At 36.8% G+C, this 23442-nt stretch overlaps 1 protein-coding gene across 1 annotated transcript; it reads left to right on the top strand.

The window, feature by feature from the left end:
* The first annotated feature begins 506 nt into the window (after nt 1–506).
* LOC6548321 (lipase 3) lies at nt 507–18483 on the top strand. The gene is made up of 3 exons (XM_026982878.1): nt 507–709; nt 17315–18043; nt 18185–18483. Exons 1-3 carry the CDS (start codon nt 584–586, stop codon nt 18206–18208), a joined length of 879 nt encoding a protein of 292 aa, XP_026838679.1. The 5' UTR covers nt 507–583; the 3' UTR covers nt 18209–18483.
* The last annotated feature ends 4959 nt before the right edge of the window (nt 18484–23442 follow it).

The following is a 23442-nucleotide window of genomic DNA, read 5'->3' as shown; positions in this document are numbered from 1 at the left end:
AAACGTATATTAATATTTACAATTGTATATACTTTCATTGTAAAATTAAAATATAATTGTTAATATAATGGTTTTGGCTTGTACCCGAAATGCACGGTTTTAAAAATATGAGCAATCGGCAAACTTTATTTTCGTTAACATACACAAAAGAGTACAACTAAATTCATTATAGTAGAGCAATATATACGAATGCACCACGAATTCTACCACGCTTCTTTGTCGTGTAAGATTCATTGTTTCGTTGTTCTGTGTTAAAAGAAGTAGAGTACTATTTTATAATACTTATTTTCTTTGACGCTGCTGACGGAAAGAATGTTAGGTTATCAACGTTAAAAGATTAAGAGCAATTGTCCATAAAAAATAAATGCAACTAGAATGGACGGACTTATACAAAGCTGCCGCTATCACTATAATCTAATGATAACATAATGTAATGATAATGATAACTGACCAATTTTAACTTTGCGGCATAATATCAACAAGGAAGCCAAACGGGAAATTAAATTTGGCAGTTCGCTGTAGTTAAACGTAACTGATTGGCAACAATTGACTGCAGAACGGCGCGAAGAGTTTCAGTGTTTAAATGTATATTTTGACGTGTAATCAAATGGTGAATAACAACCCGACCCGCGGCTCTGCCGTGCTGCTTATTTTGGTGCTGTTGCTACTGAATAGAAAAATCGGTTTGGTAGATGGCCACAAAGTTACGGTAAGATTTTAAACTGCTGTGGATTTAGGTATAGAAAATTTGTGGGACACATGCTTAATGTTTTTCAGTTTTGGTTTGATTTTATAGAAATAAAATTTTTCAATTCTTAAGTTAACATTCTACAACTAAGCTTTATCTTATCATCCTAAATAAATTAGTTGCTTGCTCTACGATTTTCACAAACCAATGACTTGCCAGTTTATTAGGTTACAAAAATGCCTTACATCTTTAAATAGTTATTTCTCTCTTTTTTAAAAAGCGTTTTTTTTCCACTCTTAGATTTTTAGTTCTTAAACTTGTAGTCCTCTTGAGGTATTTTATATTTTACAGATTAATGAATATAAAAAAAAAAAGAACCCCAAGCATTCTATTAGAATTATAAATGTTTAGTTCGAAATTTTGTTGCTTTAAATGTAATCCCTAAAAGTCCAGTCAAAATCAAGGGAGCACCAGGAAAGTGAACTTAGGTAAGTAAGTAAGGAACTGTTTATATTTATTTATTTTACTTATTTTTGCTCATAACTTACAATTATTGTTTTCTAAAATGTTTTAAAGTAATTTTCGCTAGATTTACTGTCCAGAAAAAGCGTCTACCATGTTCTCTAAGATCTCGTCCTTGGCAGCCAAACCCAAGTAACTACTAAACTCAACTAAAACAAGAGAGAATGCTATAATCGAGTTCCCCGACTCTCAGATACCCGTTACTCAGATAGTGGAAGTTCGAACGAGAAATTTCCACATTTTCTGGAATATCGGTAGAAATTGCGGAAAAAATAATTAAATGAAAAATAAATTACATTTTTTTAAGAGTGTGGGCGTGACTGTTCTGGGAGGTTTTTGGGCGTTGGAGTGGGCGTGGCAAAAAGTTTTTTGGGAACCTTATAGGAATTGACAAAATATATTATATTATATAAAACGTGCGTCTTGTTGTGCCAGCTTCATTTCAGTTTCGTTGGAAAATTGAACTACATGTTTAAGTCGCTTAAAATAAAAAATATATTCAAACAATTTACCTGAATTTAATGAATGAATTAAATTCGAAAATAATTAAAATTTTTATTTAATTTAATTTAAAATAATTTACTTACGATTTTCTTCCAAACTGACACTTAATAAGAATCGCGTCTGCTCCTCACAAAACTGAAAACGCAAGTGACTCTGCGAAAGAGGGCGCGTGCCTTTTGTGTATATGAGAAATCCGTTTATCTATTTCGTTTTCTTATTGTTATTTCCCTTTTGCTTTTTGTTATTTGAGGGGCTGACTATGACACTGGTGAGTTATTATGTAGACAAGGTGTTGGATATCTTTTTATGTTGTTTTTAGTGTGATGAGCATTGTGATGAACAGACTTTTGTGGCTTATCAGAGATATTTTGTTCTTGGGTAGGTGTACCTGTATTATTTATTTGCTCATACATGCCTTTCGCTTGTAAAAGGTTTATCTGGTATGTTGTGGTTATTTATTTTTAAATAAATGTGTGTAGGTAATTTCTCAATAAGGGATTCTATACTGAATGATATTAATCTTAAATATAGAGTTTTTTCTTCAAGGTTTTTTCTAATTCAAGCTTACTGGTAAGTGTTTGCTCCGGTATTTATACTTCCTCCAAGAATGATCGTACACTGCCTTCAAAACACCTCCAAAAGAGCTGATGTTTTTGTTGTTGTTTTCAAGTTAATTTATTGGTTATTATTATGTTTTTATTTATTTTATTATCTGTCTTTACGATATTTAGTTTCTATCTTATGTATTTATCTTATCAATATTCTTACACTTTATTTTTTCCCTTTTTATTTATTATTTTTGTAGGAATTTATTAATGTCGCATACAATATTTTATTAGGATAAGTTTAAACATTAAGTGTATTTATCGGCTTACAAAGATCTTCATAATCACTTGTTTTCTTTACTTGTTTATTTCTCTTTGAAATAAAATAAGACATAAATAAGATAAATTTTCTACATAACTACTACTACTAGTAGTGTGAGAAGTAGCACACGAATCGGCGGTCTACCAAAAATCGAGTATTTTGGTTTGCATTGTAAATGGCGAAGGACCCAGACCCTATAGCTTAAACCACCTCGAGTTTGCCGCGAAGAAAGCCTCGATTAAACCTGCAAAAGGGCTTCATATACTCAGCAATGTTAGATGCTCTAAATGGACCCTCTGTATCACGTATGCGTTCTACTTCGTACCGCTGCCCATGATTCTCAGCATAAATTATCTTATGAAGTTCTAATGTACTGTCACTGTATCAACTGCAATATTTATTTACAGTGAATTTATGTAAACAATAAAAACTGGCTCGCGAAATACGATCTTCCGCCCACGCCGTAAAGTCAAATGTATGTGAAGTGCAAGTGTCAGCAAATTCCCATGATCAAAGCACACAAGCGATGCAAGCATATACAAATTGTCTCCCGCTCACGCTGTCACGCTATGTATCAGTGAGCATTGGAATTTATAATATATATATGCAGTCCGACCTATGTCAACTTCTGCGGTCAGTGCAGCTGCGACCCATAAGACATTAATTTATTCAATATTTTATTATCGAAGGGTTTTAGAACCTCTTCTGCTTCCGAATAGTAAAGAAACATAATTTAAATAAAATTCGCAATAAAAGTGTTATTATTTAATCGAAGACGAACTATTTTACTATTTTCCAATAAAATGTGAAACCATCATACTAAGAACTTTCCTTTAAGTGTTAGTCCGATTCTGTATTGGGTTGTTGGGTAGTTGGAAGACACGATCGTTTTTCCTATTTAAATCAAACGCATTCTTATTTTCGTCCTGTATCTCTTTGATGTGCTCTTGGGCTGACTTCCGATACTTTTCTCTTTCTTCGTCCAGCTCTTTACTGCAAGCTCCTACATCAAGTGCTTTAATAATCCTGTCGGTATGAAGATCTTTTGAATCCTTTCGACTTGAACGTTTCCGCGTGGTAACCTGTCCCTATGAGCAAATGCTGGATGTTGTTTAACTCCCAATAAAACATAAACGCCAAAGATGTCAAAGCAGTGTTTCTATCTTCTCGAGACAGATTAATACTTTATCGACACCGGTCCAACGAGTTGGGTAGAGAAAAAAATACGATTAAGATGTTGTTTCGATGAGATCCAGTGTCTTCCTGGCAGAGAAATGTCCTTGATTGTGGGCTATTTAAATTATCAAATTTTCCATAGCCGAAGGTACAACTAAAATTTCGCGATGTCTTTGAAAAGAACGTCGTTTTGGATGTAGAAGTCCTGGTAGTCCTGGTCCCCTTCCAATAGGCTTCGAGCTGCTTGTGTATATTCGTCTTTGATCTGAGCATCCTTTAAGCCATGGGTTAATGATTCTGACAAATTGTAACACGAGGCTTGGCTCAGAGCGTCAGCCTGTTTCCTGCAAATACAAAGTCCAACGAGCTACCCGAAGAGGAACTTCCTTTTTGTTCATAGTTATTTTTAACGCGTTACAGTCGATTACAATAGTGAACTTAATGCCTAAAACGCAAATATGCCACTTGACTATAAAAGCCAAGACCTTTAGCTCGTACGAATCGTATTTCTCCTAAAACGGTAATGTCTTGCGACTCATGAATTGGACTGGATGAAAAGAACTGTCTTTAGTGTCCTGCTGCAATAAGGCTGCGCCAAGCCCGAACTTGGACGTCTGTGTGGATTTCTGTCTGGTTTTGAACAAATTAAAAACTATTTCGTTGAAATAGTATGAATGCTAACTGTTGTTTCTCCGTGAATGCATACTTTCAATCACCTCTTAACAAATCCGATATCGCAATGGAGGCGAATGCCCTTTACTTTAATTTAAATTAAATTACTTTCATTTTTGTACACATACAAATTACAAAACAAGCTTATCATTATATAGACAAAACTTTTGCGAATAAAAACTTGTACAATCAAGTTCTTATATCTCATCATCCTCTTCCGTAGAGCACACCGTCCCTAATTCAAACCCTAAGAAAATGTGTATTTAAGGGATATGGTATGTCACAAAAAAACGATTGATAACGCTTCAAGAGTAGAGTAAATATTTAGAAGCGACTTCAAAACTGTAGTTATACATTTTTTGCTTTGCTCTGGAGAAAATTATGAAGCCACTTGGGAATTTTTAACCAAGCTGTATGAGAGTAAACGAAAATTTTTGTGTGAGCACATTGAATTGGCGATTGGATATGCCAAATTTAAATTTGGAATCAAATAAGCAAGTAAAAACATATAATAAATCAGAGAACGCCTAAGTCGAGTTCCCCGACTATCAGATACAGAAATTTTCACATTTTTTAAAGAATTTTACATATTACACGATAGATTACATTTTGATAGATTGAGACATTTTGATAGATTGATAAGGATGTTTCAAAAGTTGGAGCGTGACAGTTTTGGGGGGCGTTGTTCGTTAGAGTGGGCGTGGCAAAAAGTTGTTTTGATTAATAAAAAACTGAACAAAATATTAAAACATTTTTCAAAGTTGTAGGCCTGGTAGTTTTGGTCGGTTTGTGGGCGTTAGAGTGGACGTGACAATCAAATTTTTGGCATACCGATAAAAACATACAAGAGAAGTACAGAACTGAAAACATATCAAAACATCCAAAAGTTTGCGTGTTACAGTTTTGAGCGGTTTGTGGTCGTTAGAGATGGAGTGCCAACATAATTTAACAAGCGTGCGCTGTGTATATGTCTCTGGAATATGCATGCCTAGTCTCAACTCTCTAGATTTTATGGTTCCTGAGATCTAGATGTTCATACTGATGGGTAGACAGACGGACATGGCCAGTTCGACTCGGCTATTGATCCTGATCAAAAATATATATACATTATATGGTGATACATTATATCCTTCTGCTTGTTATATACTTTTCAACGAATCTAGAATACGTAAATGTTATGAGTGCGAAAAATAAAATATCACCACTTCGTGAAAAATGTCTAAATTTTAAATCTTAAACTAAATAGTAACAAATTCAGTAATAACAAATGTTTGCGTATTAAATTTACTCCAGTCCCACTAATTTAATATTTTGTAGTGTATCCCTTATTAGCAATAACAGCTATGCAACGTTTTGATATGAAGTCAACCAGGTCCTGGCACAGTTTTAGGGATATTTTGCTCCAGGACTCCTTAATTACAGCCCAAATGGGTTCCTTATTATAAGGCTTAGAAGCTACAACTGCGTTTTTAATATCCGACCAAAGATTTTTGTTTAGAATAATTTCTAGTGTCTTTGCATTTAGCCAACGAGTAACGCGTATAATCCGTCACTTACGGAATGCATCTGCACCATATTTGGCTACCTGAGTTCTAGTAGATATTGCAGATAAATGTAAGAATAAAACAAGATAGAATACTATAGTGGAGTTCCCCGACTATCCATTTTAAAAGTGTGGGCGTGACAGTTTTAGGAGGTTTGTGGGCGTTAGAGTGGACGTGGCAAAAATTTATTTGGCAAATCTATAGAAATTTACAAAATATATAAAAAAAATTTAAAATATCACAACTTTTTTTAAACGTGACAAATTTGGGCGGCTTGCGGACGTTGGAGTGGGTGTGCCAAAAAGTTTTTTAGCAAACTTATAGAAATATAAAAAAAAAATGAAAAAATTTTAAAACATTTTTCTAAAGTGTGGGCGTGAAATTTGTATGCGGTTTGTGATCGTTAGAGTAAGCATGGCAACATTTGAAAACAAAATTGCGCTGCATTTATGTCTTCGGAAGCTGCATTGTTAATCTCATTCTAGCTTTTGTATTTCAGGACGGACATGGCCAGTTCGACTCGGATATTGATCCTGATCAATATATACTTCAATGAATTTATATACTTTATATGGTCGTGTTTATATACTAATATACCCTTTTACTCTACAAGTAACGGGTATAATTTTTTTAAGCAATTCAAGAACATTTTGCGATTGCAGCGCAGCTGCGGAAAGATGGAAAAAGTCCATATCTTATCACAAGATCCATTGCTTAAATTTGTCCCTTGGAAGAAAAAACTCGTTTGAAAAAATTCAGGCTGACCTTAAGCCAAAAAGACGAAGTAGAGCGAAATCGGGAATATCCAAGAACGGAATTATCATGGCAATGTTTTTGTTTGTTTTGAGCTGCCAGTTTCCTAGCGCATTACCTAAGTATGTAACACCAAGATATTATATAGACAAGATAAATAGCAATATATTTAGATCCTTAAGGAGATGTGGATAGTGTTAAAACTTCTTGGAATTTGTTGATCTATTATAAAATGGATCCATATTTTAAAATGATAACGAAAGGTAATGCGCTTATAAGGGAGATGAGAAAGGTTTGCGAAAGGCTTCAAAGCTTTGAAGGGCAATGTAATATAGTTTTAGATAATAGGCAAGGTCAGTTATCGAAACTTAAAGAAAACAGATAATTGTTTATGATGAAGTCTTGATCCAGAAGCAAGCGTGTTCCGTTCGAATTTATGGGTACAATATTTTTTATTTGGTATAATGGTTGAATATGGCGGAGAGCAATTAGAAGAAAAAAATAAGAATTTATTGGATATCCAGAACAACGTTGATAAACTTATTCAAAAACAAATATCAAATACAAACTACTTATTTATGAAAAAGAACAAAGTTATTTCTTCTTAACAAAAGATGTTACCGCAAATTTCAGGAGAATTGACAACATGGCAGAAGTTCTTAAAGAAAATGATGTTTCTAAGGAACCGATAAAATGTATGCTTACGAAAGAACTGCACTCCTTTATCGAAGAAGGCGAAAAAGTTTAAGCAGATATTATATGCCTATCGATTGAAATTAATCACGGTACGCTAATATACAAATTTGTTAGACAAATTCAGCTCAGAAAGGAAATTTCAACAATTCAGCAAAGTCTTTCTGAGAATCTATTAATTCAACGAAAACGCTCAGGTGCGGAACCTAAGGAGGTATATGCTGTTTACAGCCAGGGGTTTATTTATCTACTTAATATTAATATCAATATTAAATCATACCGAGGAACTTGAACGATTGAATAATGAAATTAAATACATGAAAGAGCATAATTACCAATTGAAAGATTTAGATTTCCATCATATTTCCGGACATGCTGGTTGAATTATTGCTTAATAATTTTAATGGTAATATAATGGTAATAACTTATATGTGCAAGCAATAAGCTTCTCAGGTCTGTTGCCAGTACTATAAATATTAGTATTTACGACAAAACACAAGAGAATGCTATAGTCGAATGCCCAAACTATCAGATACTCGTTCCTTAGCTAAAAATTAAACATTTTTCAAATGTGTGGGGGTAACAGAATGGCGAGTGGGCGTGGCAAAAAGTTTTTGGCAAATCTATAGACTATTTAAAAATCGAAAAAAATGCAAAACATTTGTCAAAAGTGTGAACGTGGCAACATTTAGAAACAAACTTGCACTGCGCCTATGTCTCTGGAAACTGCATGCCTAATCTCAACATTGTAGCTATTCCTGAGATCTCGACATTCATATGAACGGACAGACGGTCGGAAACACTTCCTTCCACCTGTTACATTTTTTTCAACGAGTCTAGTATAACGGGTATAATAAAGATACAAAAGAAATAATACAGTCCACTATATCGTTGCTTTTAAAAGAAAAATGTGCTACAAGATATTAAAAGTGAATGTTATAAATAAAGATACAAGCGGTTGTATAGCATTTCCGGAAGATAAGGAATGTCGTGCAGTGAAAAATTCCTGGACTTTCCCATGTCTGCGGAACATATGGACACTGCGTTGGTCTAGTTAGATAAAAGATTATAATATCTGAATTTGTTGTTAGCTACCTAAGCCACCTTAAAGAAATAAAATTCACTTTGAAATATCAACTCAACAAATATATAGGTTGCTTTATTTGCAGCCTCTTTACGCTAGTTTTATTTGTGAAAACGCACTTCAGCATTCTAAATGTCTTTCACATGCTGTTCAGCTTTCGGTCATTTAGCTCGAGATTTTATTTGTTTTTTTAAATTTTTAAATCAAAAGTAATAACTTCAGAAGGAGCTGAAATACTAGAACAATAAGCAGATGCAGTCATTGAATTTTAATGGATGTAACTCCGAATATTTTTGTTTAGTGATCTCCAAAAACATACAATGTTGTGTATCTTTCGTTTCTTTTTTTCCCAAAAGTAAAAGCTCGAATTATGCGAATTGATAAGTGATTCGAGATGGATCGGCAGGTTTTTGAGTGTACTTAAATCTTTCGAGAAGCAAATGGAATTATTGAAATTTGGTTGCTTAAAACCACATGGCAAGGAACATCGCCGTTATACAATGTTAGATCGAATTATTAAAAAAAAAAAAAACAAAAAAATAAAGTTTATATGAATTTTCTAAGAGAGTAAAAAAGCAAAGTGTAATAATTTCTATCAGAACAGAAATTTCATTGCATAGTCTTATGAAAATCTTAAACGGTGTAATAAATTGTTAAGCAAACAAAATTATGTTATCATTTCATTATAGCCAAATGGTTTTATAATGATATAATGATAGTTCTCTTTAAATTTAATTGAACTCGGCTGATGATTTCTCGATCGTAGTGTGGAAATGAGTTGTGATTAGCCTTTTAGGTAAGTTTAATTTATATTATATTACGATTCCTAATGCTTTAGATTGGAGTATTGTTAAGGGTTTTTTGCCGAGAGCGTCGTTTGTCGGCGCGGTTCTACTAACTCTTTTTTCACCGTCGTAAGAGAGTATGATTCTTTGCTTGTATTCTAAGTTGATTGCGATCGTAGTAAAAACTCTGAATCAAGGACTGAAACTATTGTAGAGCTAAACATCTTAGACTGGGCACTTGGACGGATAAGGTGATGTTTAATGACTTCGTTACTACAATATAGCACGAACTCCACCGACGTAAATTCAGATCAAAGGTTCAACGCGCAATGCGGGTGCACAAATTCTTCTGTTGGATAGTTTTAGCCAGAGAAATACAGTCTTTGTTGAGTTTGAAGCGCAAACCAAGTAGGTAGACTCGAAATTTCTTTAATGCTTCATACAATACAGCAAGAATTGCAAGGTCGTAACTTTTGAACTTTCTTTCGGCCTCGGAAGTCTTGTATACGGGGAGCCATTGATCATCGTGTGGGGATTTCTCTAATACAACGGCCACTATGCAGCTCAGTCTCCTGCTGTTGATGCTGTTTCATGATTGGCTTTTGGGTGATCAGAATATTAAGATTGTAGAGAGCAGTCATCTAGTTTTGTCATATCAGATTAAGGTTTAGCTATTTGTGAAATGTTGGGAATACATTTGTTACAATACCCGCTCCTTTTTACATTTTTTAGTAATAAAACATTCGGGTGTACTTACACGTACAGGTAGACGATGTTAAATGATGTCTGCAGAATAAGGACATTTCTTGTCAATCGGGATTACAATCAAAAATTTAGTTTTAGAGTTTCCCTACATTTAGTCTATGATGTAAACTTATTGAGAATAATTAATTTATCAAACATCGTTTTATCTCTGGTCCCTTCGAATACACCATACATACGTGCATACGTACATAAAGCCATCTAGGTAAATACAAATTTTTCTATTGACTCAATAGCTTTTGAAAAGACAGGCCGCGAACGGCCGTTAGGAATTTCACCTTTAGAAATTGATAATTCTCGGCTACCCTCTACCGGCTAACAGATTCAAAATAGGAATCTAGTTAAGCTTAATAGCGGTTTTACATCGAAGTACAACTACTGATCCTTTATCAAGGCCCGGCAAGGTCGTTTGTATTTGAAACGGATGAAATCAAGTATTCGGTCAGGTGTGTCGATAGTATATTTCATTTATAGAGTTAAAGCGCTAACACATTAAACGTTAGAAAGAACTTCTGTATTCTTTGTAGAAGCGAAATAGTTTTTTATTATGGAAAAGTCAACGAACCTTATTGGCGATAAATCGGAAACCGAAGTCCAATGAAACTTTCTATAGTTTTTTCAACAGTGTAAATGTCTTTATCGATCAGCTAGAGATCAGAGTTAAATTTGAAAATTTGTAAAAGTCTTACCATTCCGTTGTGGTGTCTCCGAGTTGTTGTAGTATTTGATTTTCAGAGTAATTCTGAATCTGAGTAAAAGGTTAATGCGTGTTTTTTCGTAAGCTCAAATTTCCACAAAGTCGTGCACAGATTCATATAATTTTTATTGCATTATTTATTGCATCATTATTTTTACTGCATTTTAATATACCAATATAACATGTAAGTGAGATCTTTATTTTCAATTTACCTCTTTTAACGTCAACCAAACATGTGTGTCATTTTTTAAAAAGAATACACATAATAAATAACGCAATAAAACAAATAAAAAAAGATTGATTGCAATTAAAAGTTCAAGTATAGTGATTGCCATTTACAAATTGTTTAAAAACAGTGAAGAAGGAAAATTAACTTTCCTAAAACTTTCCTAAAAAGTAGTTCTTTCTCATACAAATTTAAAGTAAAAAAATCGCAAACGTATCATTGTCCGATGTATAGAAACAGTAACGAAAACAACGACAGTGACGAGGGCTTAATACAGAGCTATAAAGACATAAGAAATAATAAACTACAAGGGGGATACATTGACGGTACTGAGACCGACAAAGATATAGAATTAAAAAATTAAAAATTTTAAAAAATAAGACGGCTTTACAGACAAAGTAAAAATGGTTAACGATCTAGAATTTCAAAATCAACACCAGGACCTTCAACAAGATTCAATACCAACACAGGAAACCTCAGGTACCATTAGTAATAAAGATGTAATTAGACTCATGGAAGCGGCCGTAAATGGCACACTAGAGCACCAATGAAGAATATTCTCAGAAAAGCTTAAAGAGGTTGAAAATAGGCAGAGAATAAATGAGGGTGGACCCGTAGTAGTATTCGAGCAAATACCTCACAACGCAGCTATCCCTTGTAATGAACCACTAAACTTGGTGAAGTCCATACCAACTTTTGACCGCAAACAAGATGAGTATGTCGCATGGCGAACCGCAGCAGTCAACGCCTACGAAATCTACAAACCATACTTGGGTAGTTCTAGAACCTATTAGGCCGTAGGAATCATACGTAACAAGGTAATAGGCCCCTCGGGAGTAATGCTTACGTCACATAATACAGTACTTAATTTCGATGCTATAATAGCTAGAATGGACTGCGCATATGCAGAACAAACTCCCATCGTGGTTACTATTATTAGTAAAACTTTGTTGTCTTATGACACAGGTACTGCCGCTATCTTAAATAATAGATCACGGCAGGACGCGAAGAACGCTTGTGTGACCGGGTTAAAAAAATCAGTCCGACACGTAGTTCTCTCAGCTGCGCCCAAAGATTTGCCATCAGCATTAGCCGTGGCTCAACGGGCAGAGTCTTGCAATGAACGAGCCTGGTTCGTTGCAAGCTTTAATAAGAAGTTAGAAGAAAAATCGTTCAATTCGGAGAATCGTCGCCAGGGTAACCGTTTTCATAACACCCCACAAGGTAATAATCACAACAACTCCCAGGGTGCTTTCCAGAGAAAACAAAACTATAATGCACCGGGCACTAGTATTCAAGCTAAGGGCCCTCAATTTTCTAAGAACCAAGGACATAAAGGCCAAACGCAACAGAACAATGAACCAAATAATCCTCGGAAAGACTGTACGCAAAACCTAGGTCCTGAACCAATGGACGGCGACCCCACATCACGTTCTAAATTCAGGAGCGAACAGACAGCTCGCAGTCGTCAACGGTTGAGCCATACGACTCAAGAGCAGTCAAATGACCAGGAGTATAGGGTAAAGTCATCCTACGAAGCAGCGGAAATCGAGGCAGATAACACGTCCGATTCCGAATCATGTAATTTTTTAGGCAAAAAGATGATAAAAAACAGATCAAAAGCCTTTGCGGACCCAAACGAGTCCATGCCCTTTAATATAAATACGGTCGCCACGATCCGCACTGACGGGGAAACCGTACATTCAAAACTTTACCCATATCCGATGGGTGTAGCCGATTTCGGCAATACGGACGTTAAACAACTTCTAGCAGACGGAATTATAAGGCCATCCCGGTCGCCTTACAATAACCCAATTTGGGTTGTTGATAAGAAAGGTTTTGACGAAGAAGGTCATAGGAAGAAACGACTCGTTATTAACTTCAGGAAACTGAATCAGAAAACACTTGACGACAAGTATCCTATACCATCCATATCGACCATACTGTCGAACATTGGAAAAGCTCAGTACTTCACGACTCTTGATCTAAAGTCGGGCTTACATCAAATTGAGCTCGCGGAGCGCGATCGAGAAAAGACAGCTTTTTCGGTCAACAACGGGAAGTATGAATTCTGCAGACTTCCCTTTGGTTTAAAAAATGCCCCTAGTATTTTCCAACGGGCCATAGATGATGTTCTGAGAGAACACATCGGTAAAACTTGCTATGTCTACGTCGATGACGTAATCATTTTCTCCCAAACAATGGAGAATCATGTCAACGATATAAACACGGTTCTAAAAACGTTGTGCGATGGAGGCATGAGAGTGTCTGTAGAAAAACCTAAGTTCTTTAAAGAGAACGTGGAATATTTGGGATTCATAGTGTCCCGAGGGGGAATTAAAACTTCACCAGAAAAGGTTAAGGCTATAAAAGAATTGCAACCTCCATCCACATTGTTCAGTCTCAGGTCATTTCTGGGATTGGCCAGTTATTATAGATGTTTCATAAAGGGGTTTGCTAGCATCGCAAGACCTCTGACGAATATTCTAAAAGGTGACAACGGAAAAATTGGTGCGAACCACTCAAAGAAAGTCAAACTGGAACTGACCAACGAGCATCGAAAATCATTCGAAAAACTAAGAAACATCCTAGAGTCTGAGGATGTCATGTTGGCATACCCAGATTTCACTCAGCCATTTGACTTGACCACTGACGCCTCTGGAAGCGGCCTAGGGGCTGTTCTTTCACAGAAAGGTCGTCCGATCACCATGATTTTTAGCACGTTACACGGAACCGAGATTTCAATGGCAACAAATGAACGAGAACTACTAGCAATAGTAGTACTTCAAAATCTCAGAAACTATTTATATGGCGTAAAGAAGTTAAACATCTTCACCGACCATGAACCGACCTTCACTGACCGGTTCAATGTCGGATAAAAATCCGAATCCCAGGCTCAAAGGTGGAAAGCGTTTGTTGATGAACATAACGCACAAGTGTTCTACAAGCCGGGAAAAGAAAACCACGAAGCCGACGCCTTGTCGCGTAAACGTAAATGCTTTAGATAATGAGACACACTCCGACATCGCTACTATCCACAGCGAGGAGTCGTTGACCTACACTGTAGAGTCAACAGAAAAACCTGTAAACTGTTTTAGGAAGCAAATAGTGATCGAACAGGCGAATTTACCGTATATAAAGTCAATCATCCTTTTTAAATCAAAAACGCGTCACATTGTGCGATTTATAGATCGCACAACATTGCTTCTCTCACTAAAAGATTTAGTAAAAATAAATGTCCTCAATCCACAGCGAGCTACCTATACTCGCCTTCATTCAGCACGATTTAATCGTCGCTTTTCCCTCGACGACTGTCTAAACATGTGTTTAGAGATGATAAGTAGACAAACTATAAATATGTTCTATTTAAGGGCTGCAATAAACATGTCACGGGACAGCATAAGTGGCAACTACAGATAAGTATGATTGCAGTGGTCTATTGCCGAAGTGTCAAGAGATATGATCACGCGGGAGGTGACTAGCGCGGTCATAGGCTTCAAACATAGAATTAAGATAAACCTCAGCTGCATTGACCAACGCAGACTGCAGTGTCTTACAAGCGCTTCATTATATAATTAGATGATAAGAACCTATGTAAGAATGAATAAAAGGCGATGCCCTCGCAGTAGCGAGTCAGTTAGATTCAAACACCCGAATTGAACTCATTAAGTGTACGCATTAGTTTATAGTGTGAACAACGACATTTAGACATTGTAAGAGCTTGGTCATCGATATAACAAACAGTACGGAAATTAGTTAAGGGAAATTATGACCACGGAACACAATAGAGCCCATAGAGCAGGACAGGAAAACGTAAAACAGGTCCTTCGTGACTACTTTTTTCCCAAAATGGGACAGCTAGCGGCAGAAATCACCGCAAATTGCAGAACGTGTTCCAAAGCAAAATACAATCGTCACCCAGTACAACAAACCATAGCGGAAACACCAATTCCCGGTTATACTGGGGAAATTATCCACATAGATATATTTTCAACTGATCAAAAGCATTTTCTAACTTGTATCGACAAGTTTTCAAAATTCGCTATAGTCATATCAATCAATTCAAGAGCAATCGTAGATATCAAAACTCCGATACTACAACTAAAAAATCTGTTCCCTAAAATAAAAACAGTTTACTGCGACAATGAAAGGTCTATCAATTCACAAACCATACGAACCATCCTAGAAAATAGGTATGGTGTACAGGTCTCAAATGCGCCCCCGTTGCACAGCATATCTAATGGCCAAGTTGAGAGATTTCATAGCACCCTAGCGGAAATCGCACGGTGCATCAAGATAGACCAAAATATAACTGATGCGACCGACCTTATTCTATTTGCAACAATAGAATATAACAGAACTGTCCATTCGGTTACAAATAAAAAGCCTCACGAAATAGTTCACGCTATTCTACCAGATCTTGCGGGCACAATAAGGGACAAAATCAAAGAGGCTCAAGGGAAAACACTTACGTACTCAAATGCACACAAAAGCAATAAGCAGTACCAAGTAGGCGAAAAAGTCTGGTTAAAAACCAACAGACGCCTGGGTACCAAATTAACGCCACTCTGCTCAGAAGAGGTCATTGAGGCTGATCTGGGCACGACAGTGCTTATTAAGGGGAGAGTGGTCCATAAGGACAAACTTCGGTAAGAGGGTGGCCAATTTAATTTTATATTTTTTATAAATTCTTTTATATTATCACCTTTTTGTACTTTGCTGACGTTTGTTAAATACAATTGCAATTAAACACACTGACCTCATCCATGAATTCTATTCTAAAATCAGACAACTTAGACACAGAACATTTGTACGAGTAATTCAAGAACTTGAAAATTTAATACTTGCAATCACCCTTTCCAAATTAAACGTAATAAGTCCAATAATCTTGAATGACGTTGACGTAAAGGAAGGATTGAAAGTAAGCATCCCACAAACGTTAGCGTGTCAGATATTTTAGAGGTAGCCAGCATAAAAACTTTTTAAAATCGAGGCCTATTGTAATATCCGAAGCCTTTGTTAACTTGTAGAAAAATAAGAATATTCCCGGTACAGCATGAAAATAGGAGATCGAAAGCGCCAACCTGCGCACAACAACTCATCTCTGGCATGGTCGCCCATTGCAACACCCAGCCTGGGCACTTGGACCCAGTCACCATGATCGACGAGGGAATGCTCATCACCAACGATGTAACGATAAATATCACCGACGAAAAGGGAATAAGCCGGATAATATCAGGAACTTACCTGGTATCATATACCGAAAAAATTAAAATAAACGGCACCCTTTACGTCAACAATTTCGGAACATCAAAGAAGAAGGCCGCAGTTACAGCCATGGCTCAAGTAAACGTTCTGAGACATCTAGAGCGCCTTAGTCTGTCATCAATTCACGGAATGAGCGTTAAAAATCTGCAGCACATCAACCACCTTCAATCCAGACTGCCATCAGGCAACACCTGGATCTTTTGCTCTGTCTCCTCCACAGCCTCAATAACCCTGGTCATCGTCTTTCTCATCTACCGTCTGAAAGCACCATTGAATCCGGGGACGACTTCATCTTAAGACATGGAGGAGTTAACACGAGCAAGTCAGAGGGGTGCAACGACCCGCCGAAATGCCATCCAAGAACGGACATCGACGACGCTGAGCCAGCCCAGTAACGCATTTCGCTTTAACGAAAGCGATGTGCAAGGTTCAGCGTAATGCGAGGCTGGTATGTGCGCGCTGGGTGACCATTGAAGGCAGGAAACTCCAGACGGCACGAGGCGCTGACCAAGCGCTCTGCTGAGTCCGCTGCCTCCAACCGAAGACTTGGCGGCCTAAATAAATTTGATTTGTCTTCAGTTCGTAACAGACCAGAATTCAGAGCAGTTGGCTCTAATAAAATAACCATTTAATAATACAAATGGTTTAATTTATATATTCTTAAGCAGAATTACTAACCGAGTCGATCCATTTGCTTATCTGTCCTTATAAACGTCATCAGGAACTATAATTAAGTAGGAACTATATAATAATATTTGCCATTCCTATTCCTGAGACATCACAAGTTTGATGTTATCACACCCACTTTTACACAAACAAATCGACAAATACAAACAAACATTTTGCCCACGCCCCCTCTTAAGCCCAAGTCTTTTGAAATTTCCACTTTGCACTCTCTGTAGCTGAATAACGGGTTTCTGTTAATGAATGAACGCAACAATAGTGTTATCTTTTGTTTTTAATATACACATAATTAATATAATTAATTACATATTATATAATTAATTAGCTTCGGCTTACAGCTGAAACTTATTTCATTTAATGTCCATCAACTTTTTCAAATCTATTAACAGGCAATGTCGATTTCCAAACACAATTACCCGGTAGAAGAGCATACAGTAATCACATATGATGACTACATCCTTACTATTTACCGCATCCCATCGTCTCCAAACCGAAGTCATCTGAACCGAGCGGGTCAAAGCGCTGTAGTCTTTTTGCAACATGGCATCCTGAGTGCTTCCGACGACTGGATTATCAACGGACCGGAGACGTCTCTGGCCTACATGCTCGCTGACGCCGGCTACGATGTTTGGCTTGGCAATGCACGTGGAAACGCATATTCACGGCAGCACAAGCATATCCATCCGGACAGGTCCGAATTCTGGCGATTCAGCTGGCACGAGATAGGTGTCTATGACCTCGCCGCCATGCTGGACTATGCGCTGGAGGAGAGTCAGTCCAGCTCTTTGCATTTCGTTGCACACTCGCAGGGCACCACGACATTTTTCGTTCTTATGTCTTCTCTGCCTTTGTACAACGAAAAGTTGCGTTCCGTTCACTTATTGGCGCCTATAGCTTACATGCGTTACCACTCTTTTATTCTGTCCAAGTTGGGTGGCATTTTACTTGGATCGCCTTCCTTTCTAAGCTGGTTATTAGGCGGTATGGAGCTACTGCCTATTACTAATTTACAGAAACTAATATGTGGGCACATCTGCGCAAGAAGCTCAATGTTCAATTTTCTGTGCTCTGGGCTTCTGGGCTTTATCGGCGGGTGGGGAACACGGCATTTGAACCAGGTTAGTGGCCCTCTGGATCCTAACTGATCGTAACTTATAAAATAGTCTTGACACCAAGTAGACTCTGCTGCCGGACGTTTGTGAAACACACCCAGCAGGGGCATCTTCCACCCAAGTAATCCACTACCTGCAGCTTTACAGGTCTGGCGACTTTCGACAGTATGATCATGGACGGGAGCTAAACGAAATCATTTACCATCAACCAACGCCTCCATCTTACAACGTCCAATACATTAAGAGCTGTGTGGATATGTACTACAGCGAAAATGACTATATGTCTGCCGTTGGGGATGTGAAGTATCTGGCTTCACTCCTACCATGCGCCCAACTATACCGCATTCCATTCGTAGATTGGAACCATTATGATTTTTTGTGGTCCAACAATGTAAAGGAGGTTATTAATAATAAGATAATTCAGAAGATGCTTAAATACGATGAAGTTGTAACAGATGAAACCTAGTATCATGTGCGAGTTTCGGCATATATGTATATATTAATTACATCTTTCGCTTCGAGACATATTAAAACAACAATTTGTATCTTCATATATTAAAGCGCAGTTTTATTTTGTAACAGCGCCTGAAGCGTTTTACCCATATATTAATATTTGGCCTGAAAGTATGCACTTTAAATAGTTCGTTGCCAATTATTGCACTTAGGCTGCACCGGCCTGAGATCAAATTCCGGTCTTATTCTTTTCTTGGAAAATTCCGAAGTGACTACACGCGTTTTAATCGAGTGCGGGTTCAATATAACTAAACATAACCTCAGCGACTTAGTGCTTCTTTCCCACGAGGGAAAATTTTCTCAATTTCTAATAAGTTGGCGAAAGGCAAGGAAGTGTCCAGAGGAGCATCCCTTTCAGACGCAGCGGACAAGACGGCAGAGCGCCCCCTCCGCCATTGCTGAGGAATCAACGGACTACGTGTTCCAGAAGCAACAGCGCCGGACCCCATCGCCGATTGGGATTTTTCGCCCCGTCCAGCGTAGCACCCCTCTTGCAGGGCAGCGGGCACCAGCAACACCATCGCCTAGAAAGGCGCAGCAACTAGCTCGGCAGCTAAGGAAGCAGAGCTAAGCCTCTCCGTCCGGCGGAGCACCCTCTACGGCCAGCAGAGCATCGAGGGAATTTAATCTCAAAGTGTAGCCAGAAGAATAAAAAGGAGTAAATAGTGCGAATGTAGTCCTTCAGTGTTCTCAGTGCAGTCGGCATAGCCGTAAAGGTGGCCAAAAGGCAGATTTAAGTCCCATACTCGTGTCCGAACCCAGGCTGTTGGATTTGGATTTGTAAAATGTGGGTTTTTCGGACCCATACAGTGATCCCTGGATAATAGAGACGAACATTTTTTAAAGGCCACACATTAGTTTTATAAGCGGTCACGAGTTCTCTAAGCGGTCACGAGTTCGGCGAAAGCCATGCTGCCAATGCTTGTTTACGTTAATTACACTGCGAGAAAGAATTTTGAAATTAATTAATTTGATTACAAATCGAATTATTACTAACTGGAAAAAAAGAGAATCATTGAAATGAAATGGAATAGAATTGAACAAAACAAAAAAATTCGTAAATTAAATTAAATTTGTAAATTTAAAAGATTTGGAAGTTAAGAAATTATCTCATAAAAATGATTTAGCCGTCTCGTTAAAATTTTTATTAATAATTAAGCAGTCGTGAACTAATACGGTTTTAAGTTTGAGAGAAAGATTTAAAAGATTTAGCTGGCTACATGTTGTGAACACTATTTGTTTAAATTAACCCATGGCGATCTTAAGTCGCATTCGTTTACAGCCATCGCTCGGGAGATCGCTCTTTCGTCGCTGCAAAAATTATTTCACTGTGAGTAACAACAAACAAAGAATATAATTATTGGCTAGTATTTTGCCAAACATTTTAATTTAAACAAAAGTCACTTTGCCAATTAAACGTTAAAATAAATTGATAATTAAAATCAAGATGAATTTAGTTAAAACTACTTAAAACCGAACCAAACAAAACCGACTTATCTTCGTTAAAAGAATAAATATTTTGGAATATAAAAATTAAACTAAATCTAGTTAGAAAACCAAGTACACGATGAACGCTCAAATAAAAGTTTAGGGAATTTATAAAGAAAGTAAATTTAAAGAAGATATAGTCATGCCCACCGAAATTAAAATATTAATTAAAACTATTAATTAACCTAAGAGAGACACAATGAACGTATATATATATTTATAACTAAAACGTAATGATACCGTTACTGTAATGCTTATTTAGCATGTACTATTCAATTAATTATTATTTTGTATCTTATTCTTTATATTCGGCTTATTATTGGTGATCTAAATCCTACTCTTAGGCGTTGCCTAATCCAACCCATTTTGTACGCATGCAGATGTTTGCGATATTAGGAAGAAAAATTTATTATGCTGTTAGACTTAATTATTATTATTAAAATGTATACTATCGAAATCATGGAGTAATTATTTTTTGTTTGAGCTCGGCAGATGGTTCAGCAGTCATAAGGGGTATCAGAAGGGATCACCCGAGTGAGACTCGAAGATGGTGATCATAGGTTGGGCGGGTCTCCGATGACGTAATAACACCTACGTCTCATTACCGAATTTCCCTCCTCTTTTCTTTCTCTAACAGCTTTAACCGTCTCTTTTGGGATTTGTTTACGTTTCTCTACCCGATTTTCGATATCTTTTCGTATGCCGTCGCAGCACGCTCAATTCTTGATTGATAAATAATAAGCAAATGCCAGATCAGACTGAGCAAGACCTCCACCCCCAACGTCGACGAGCTAGAGCCGGACCTATTGAGTAAGAAGTTATCCTTAAAATGATAATTATTAATATTGTAAATTGTACAATAAACTTTTTTTTTTTACTGGGAATATTTTTTTCAATTCTAACAATCGTTTCGGTACATATAATGTTTAATAATAATATATTAATTTAATAATTAGAATAATAAAATTATACACGACACTCGTAGAGTAAAACGGTATAATAGATTCGTTGAAAAATATGTAACAGGCAGAAGAGCGTTTTCAACCATCAGGATGAATCTTGATCAGGATGAATATCCATGACGATCTGGCCATGTCCATCTTTCCGTATGAACTAAGAGATCTCGGAAATAATTTAAGCTACTATGTTGGATTAGACGCAGACTCTAGTGACGCCTACGCTGTGCAAGTTTATTTCCAACAGTTCGTTTTATTATTAGTCTTGCCAATTTTTATAGGAATACCAAAAACATTTTGTCCACCCCTTTTGTAATGCCAAATCGGTGTGATCTCGGAATCCGGTGATCTTGATATCGTTGCCCTTTATTGTTTTGTGGAAATTTTCGCAAAAATGTTTAGTTTGTGTTTCACTTAAATTGTATGTGCAAATAATGTTAGGCTCAATGTAACATAATAATAATATTTCATAGATTCATTTTTTGATACAGATTCGTGTTGGCATTTCGCTAATTTATTGGTAAAAATTTGAGAGATGCACTGAACAGTGATACTTTCTTTCCATTACTTATAAAATATTCAAGGTTATCGTTTATGTAATAGTTTTGACGGCCTATGTTATCTGGGCAATTTATAATTATATATTTTTGTATGTCTTTATTATGGCTGCTTAACAAAGCTGAAGTTTTAACTGATAAGTTTTTTTTTTACGTTTATTTTTTCTAACTCTTTGTGTTTTAATATTTAAGGAAATTTCCCTACCCTCGTTAATTATAAACGTATTTGTAGGTATTCAATGTATTAAAAAAAATTTTTTTATGTATATCTGAAAATCTTAAAACATCTATTATTTTTTTACGAATCTGTTTATCTCTTCAGATTTTGTTTTATTATTGAACCAGGTATTCGTAAAACCCGTTACTAGTAAAAGGGTATACTAGATTCGTTGAATAGTATGTAACAGGTAAAATGAAGCACTTGCGACCATATAAAGTAATTATATTCTTGATCAGGATCAATAACCGAGGAGATCTGGACGTGTCTGCCCGTGTGTCTGATCGTCTGTTTGAACGTTGAGATCTCAGGAACTATAAAAGCTAGCAGCTAAGATTAAGCATGCAGCTTCCAGATACCCGTTACTCGTAGAGTAAAAGGTACATAGAGACATAGACGCACCGCAAGTTTGTTTTCAAATGTTGCCACGCCCACTCTAACGCCCACAAACTGTCACGCCCACACTTTTGAAAAATGTGAATTTTTTTTTATATATTTGGTAAATTTCTAAACATTTTCCAAACAACCGCCCACTTCTACGCGTAACAAGACTGTTACGCCCACAATTTTGAAAAAGGTCATATTTATTCATTTTTGAATTTATTATATCTTGAAAACTTCTATAGATTTGCCAAAAAATTTTTGCCATGCCCACTCCAACGCCCACTAACCGCTCAAAACTGTCATACCCTTACCTTTGAGAAATGTGATATTTTTTCACTTTTTTATATAATATATCTTGTAAATATCTATAGATTTTTTACCTTTTTGCGGATCTGTTTTGGCTCCGTTTCTTCTTTGAAAAATTTGGTTTTTTCTGGGACCACTCTCATGTTGGCTTGACACAGGCATTTAAGAACTGTGTCAATGTGTATGACGTGGGTCCGCCGCATTTACGGAGAAATAATCAAATCGTCATAATTATAGACGTAACAAATATCCCGATTGGTTCGCGAAGCACCGCGTCAATCGTCCTTTGAAAGATGATTCCTTCCTTCTTTAGTCCAAAGGGTAGACGGCAAATTTCATACTTTCCCCCGCTAATGGAGAAAATTTTTTTTCGCGGTCTTACTAGGATAGTACAAAATTTGGCATTTCCTAAATTCGCTAAAATCATAGGAATACTCGGCATAGGGTACCGATCGGCAATGGTACATTCATTCAGTATCCTGAAATCGATCACCAGCCGTTTTTTTTGTTGCCGTTGGCATTGGTTCTTTTTTTTGTCAACAACCATGTTGGGCTGTGTAACGGCGACCTAGAAGGCCGAAAAATGCCATCCTTTAACACCTGTTTGATTTCTACGTTAAAAAAAATCGCTGCTACCGTGGGATAAGGATACGAGTAGAGCTTGAAATATACGGGTTCTTCAGTCTCCAGACAAATTTTGGCGATCGAGGTGTTTAATGGCAGCGCGTTGTTAGAGTGCGAAAACACTTGTTTAGGGATCATTTTTTTTTAATTCAGCGTTCACTAAACATGGGTCTTCTACGTCATCCGGCCTGAGTTATTAAGTCGAAACCTATTATGACATCAAACGTAATAATGGTATCAAGGACAAATATGTGCATTAGGCACTTTTCTTTGACTTTACTGTAGCCATGAATGGAACACACAGTGAGTGGGGAATCGACTAGTGTTATGTTCTTCAGCTCCCTTAGGGGCTTTGCATAA

This window comes from Drosophila erecta, unplaced genomic scaffold (genome assembly GCF_003286155.1).
Source record: "Drosophila erecta strain 14021-0224.00,06,07 unplaced genomic scaffold, DereRS2 tig00000246-arrow-arrow-pilon, whole genome shotgun sequence".
NCBI lineage: Eukaryota > Metazoa > Arthropoda > Insecta > Diptera > Drosophilidae > Drosophila > Drosophila erecta.
The sequence above is the reverse complement of the archived record's forward strand: the minus strand, read 5'-3'. Positions and strand labels throughout refer to the sequence as shown.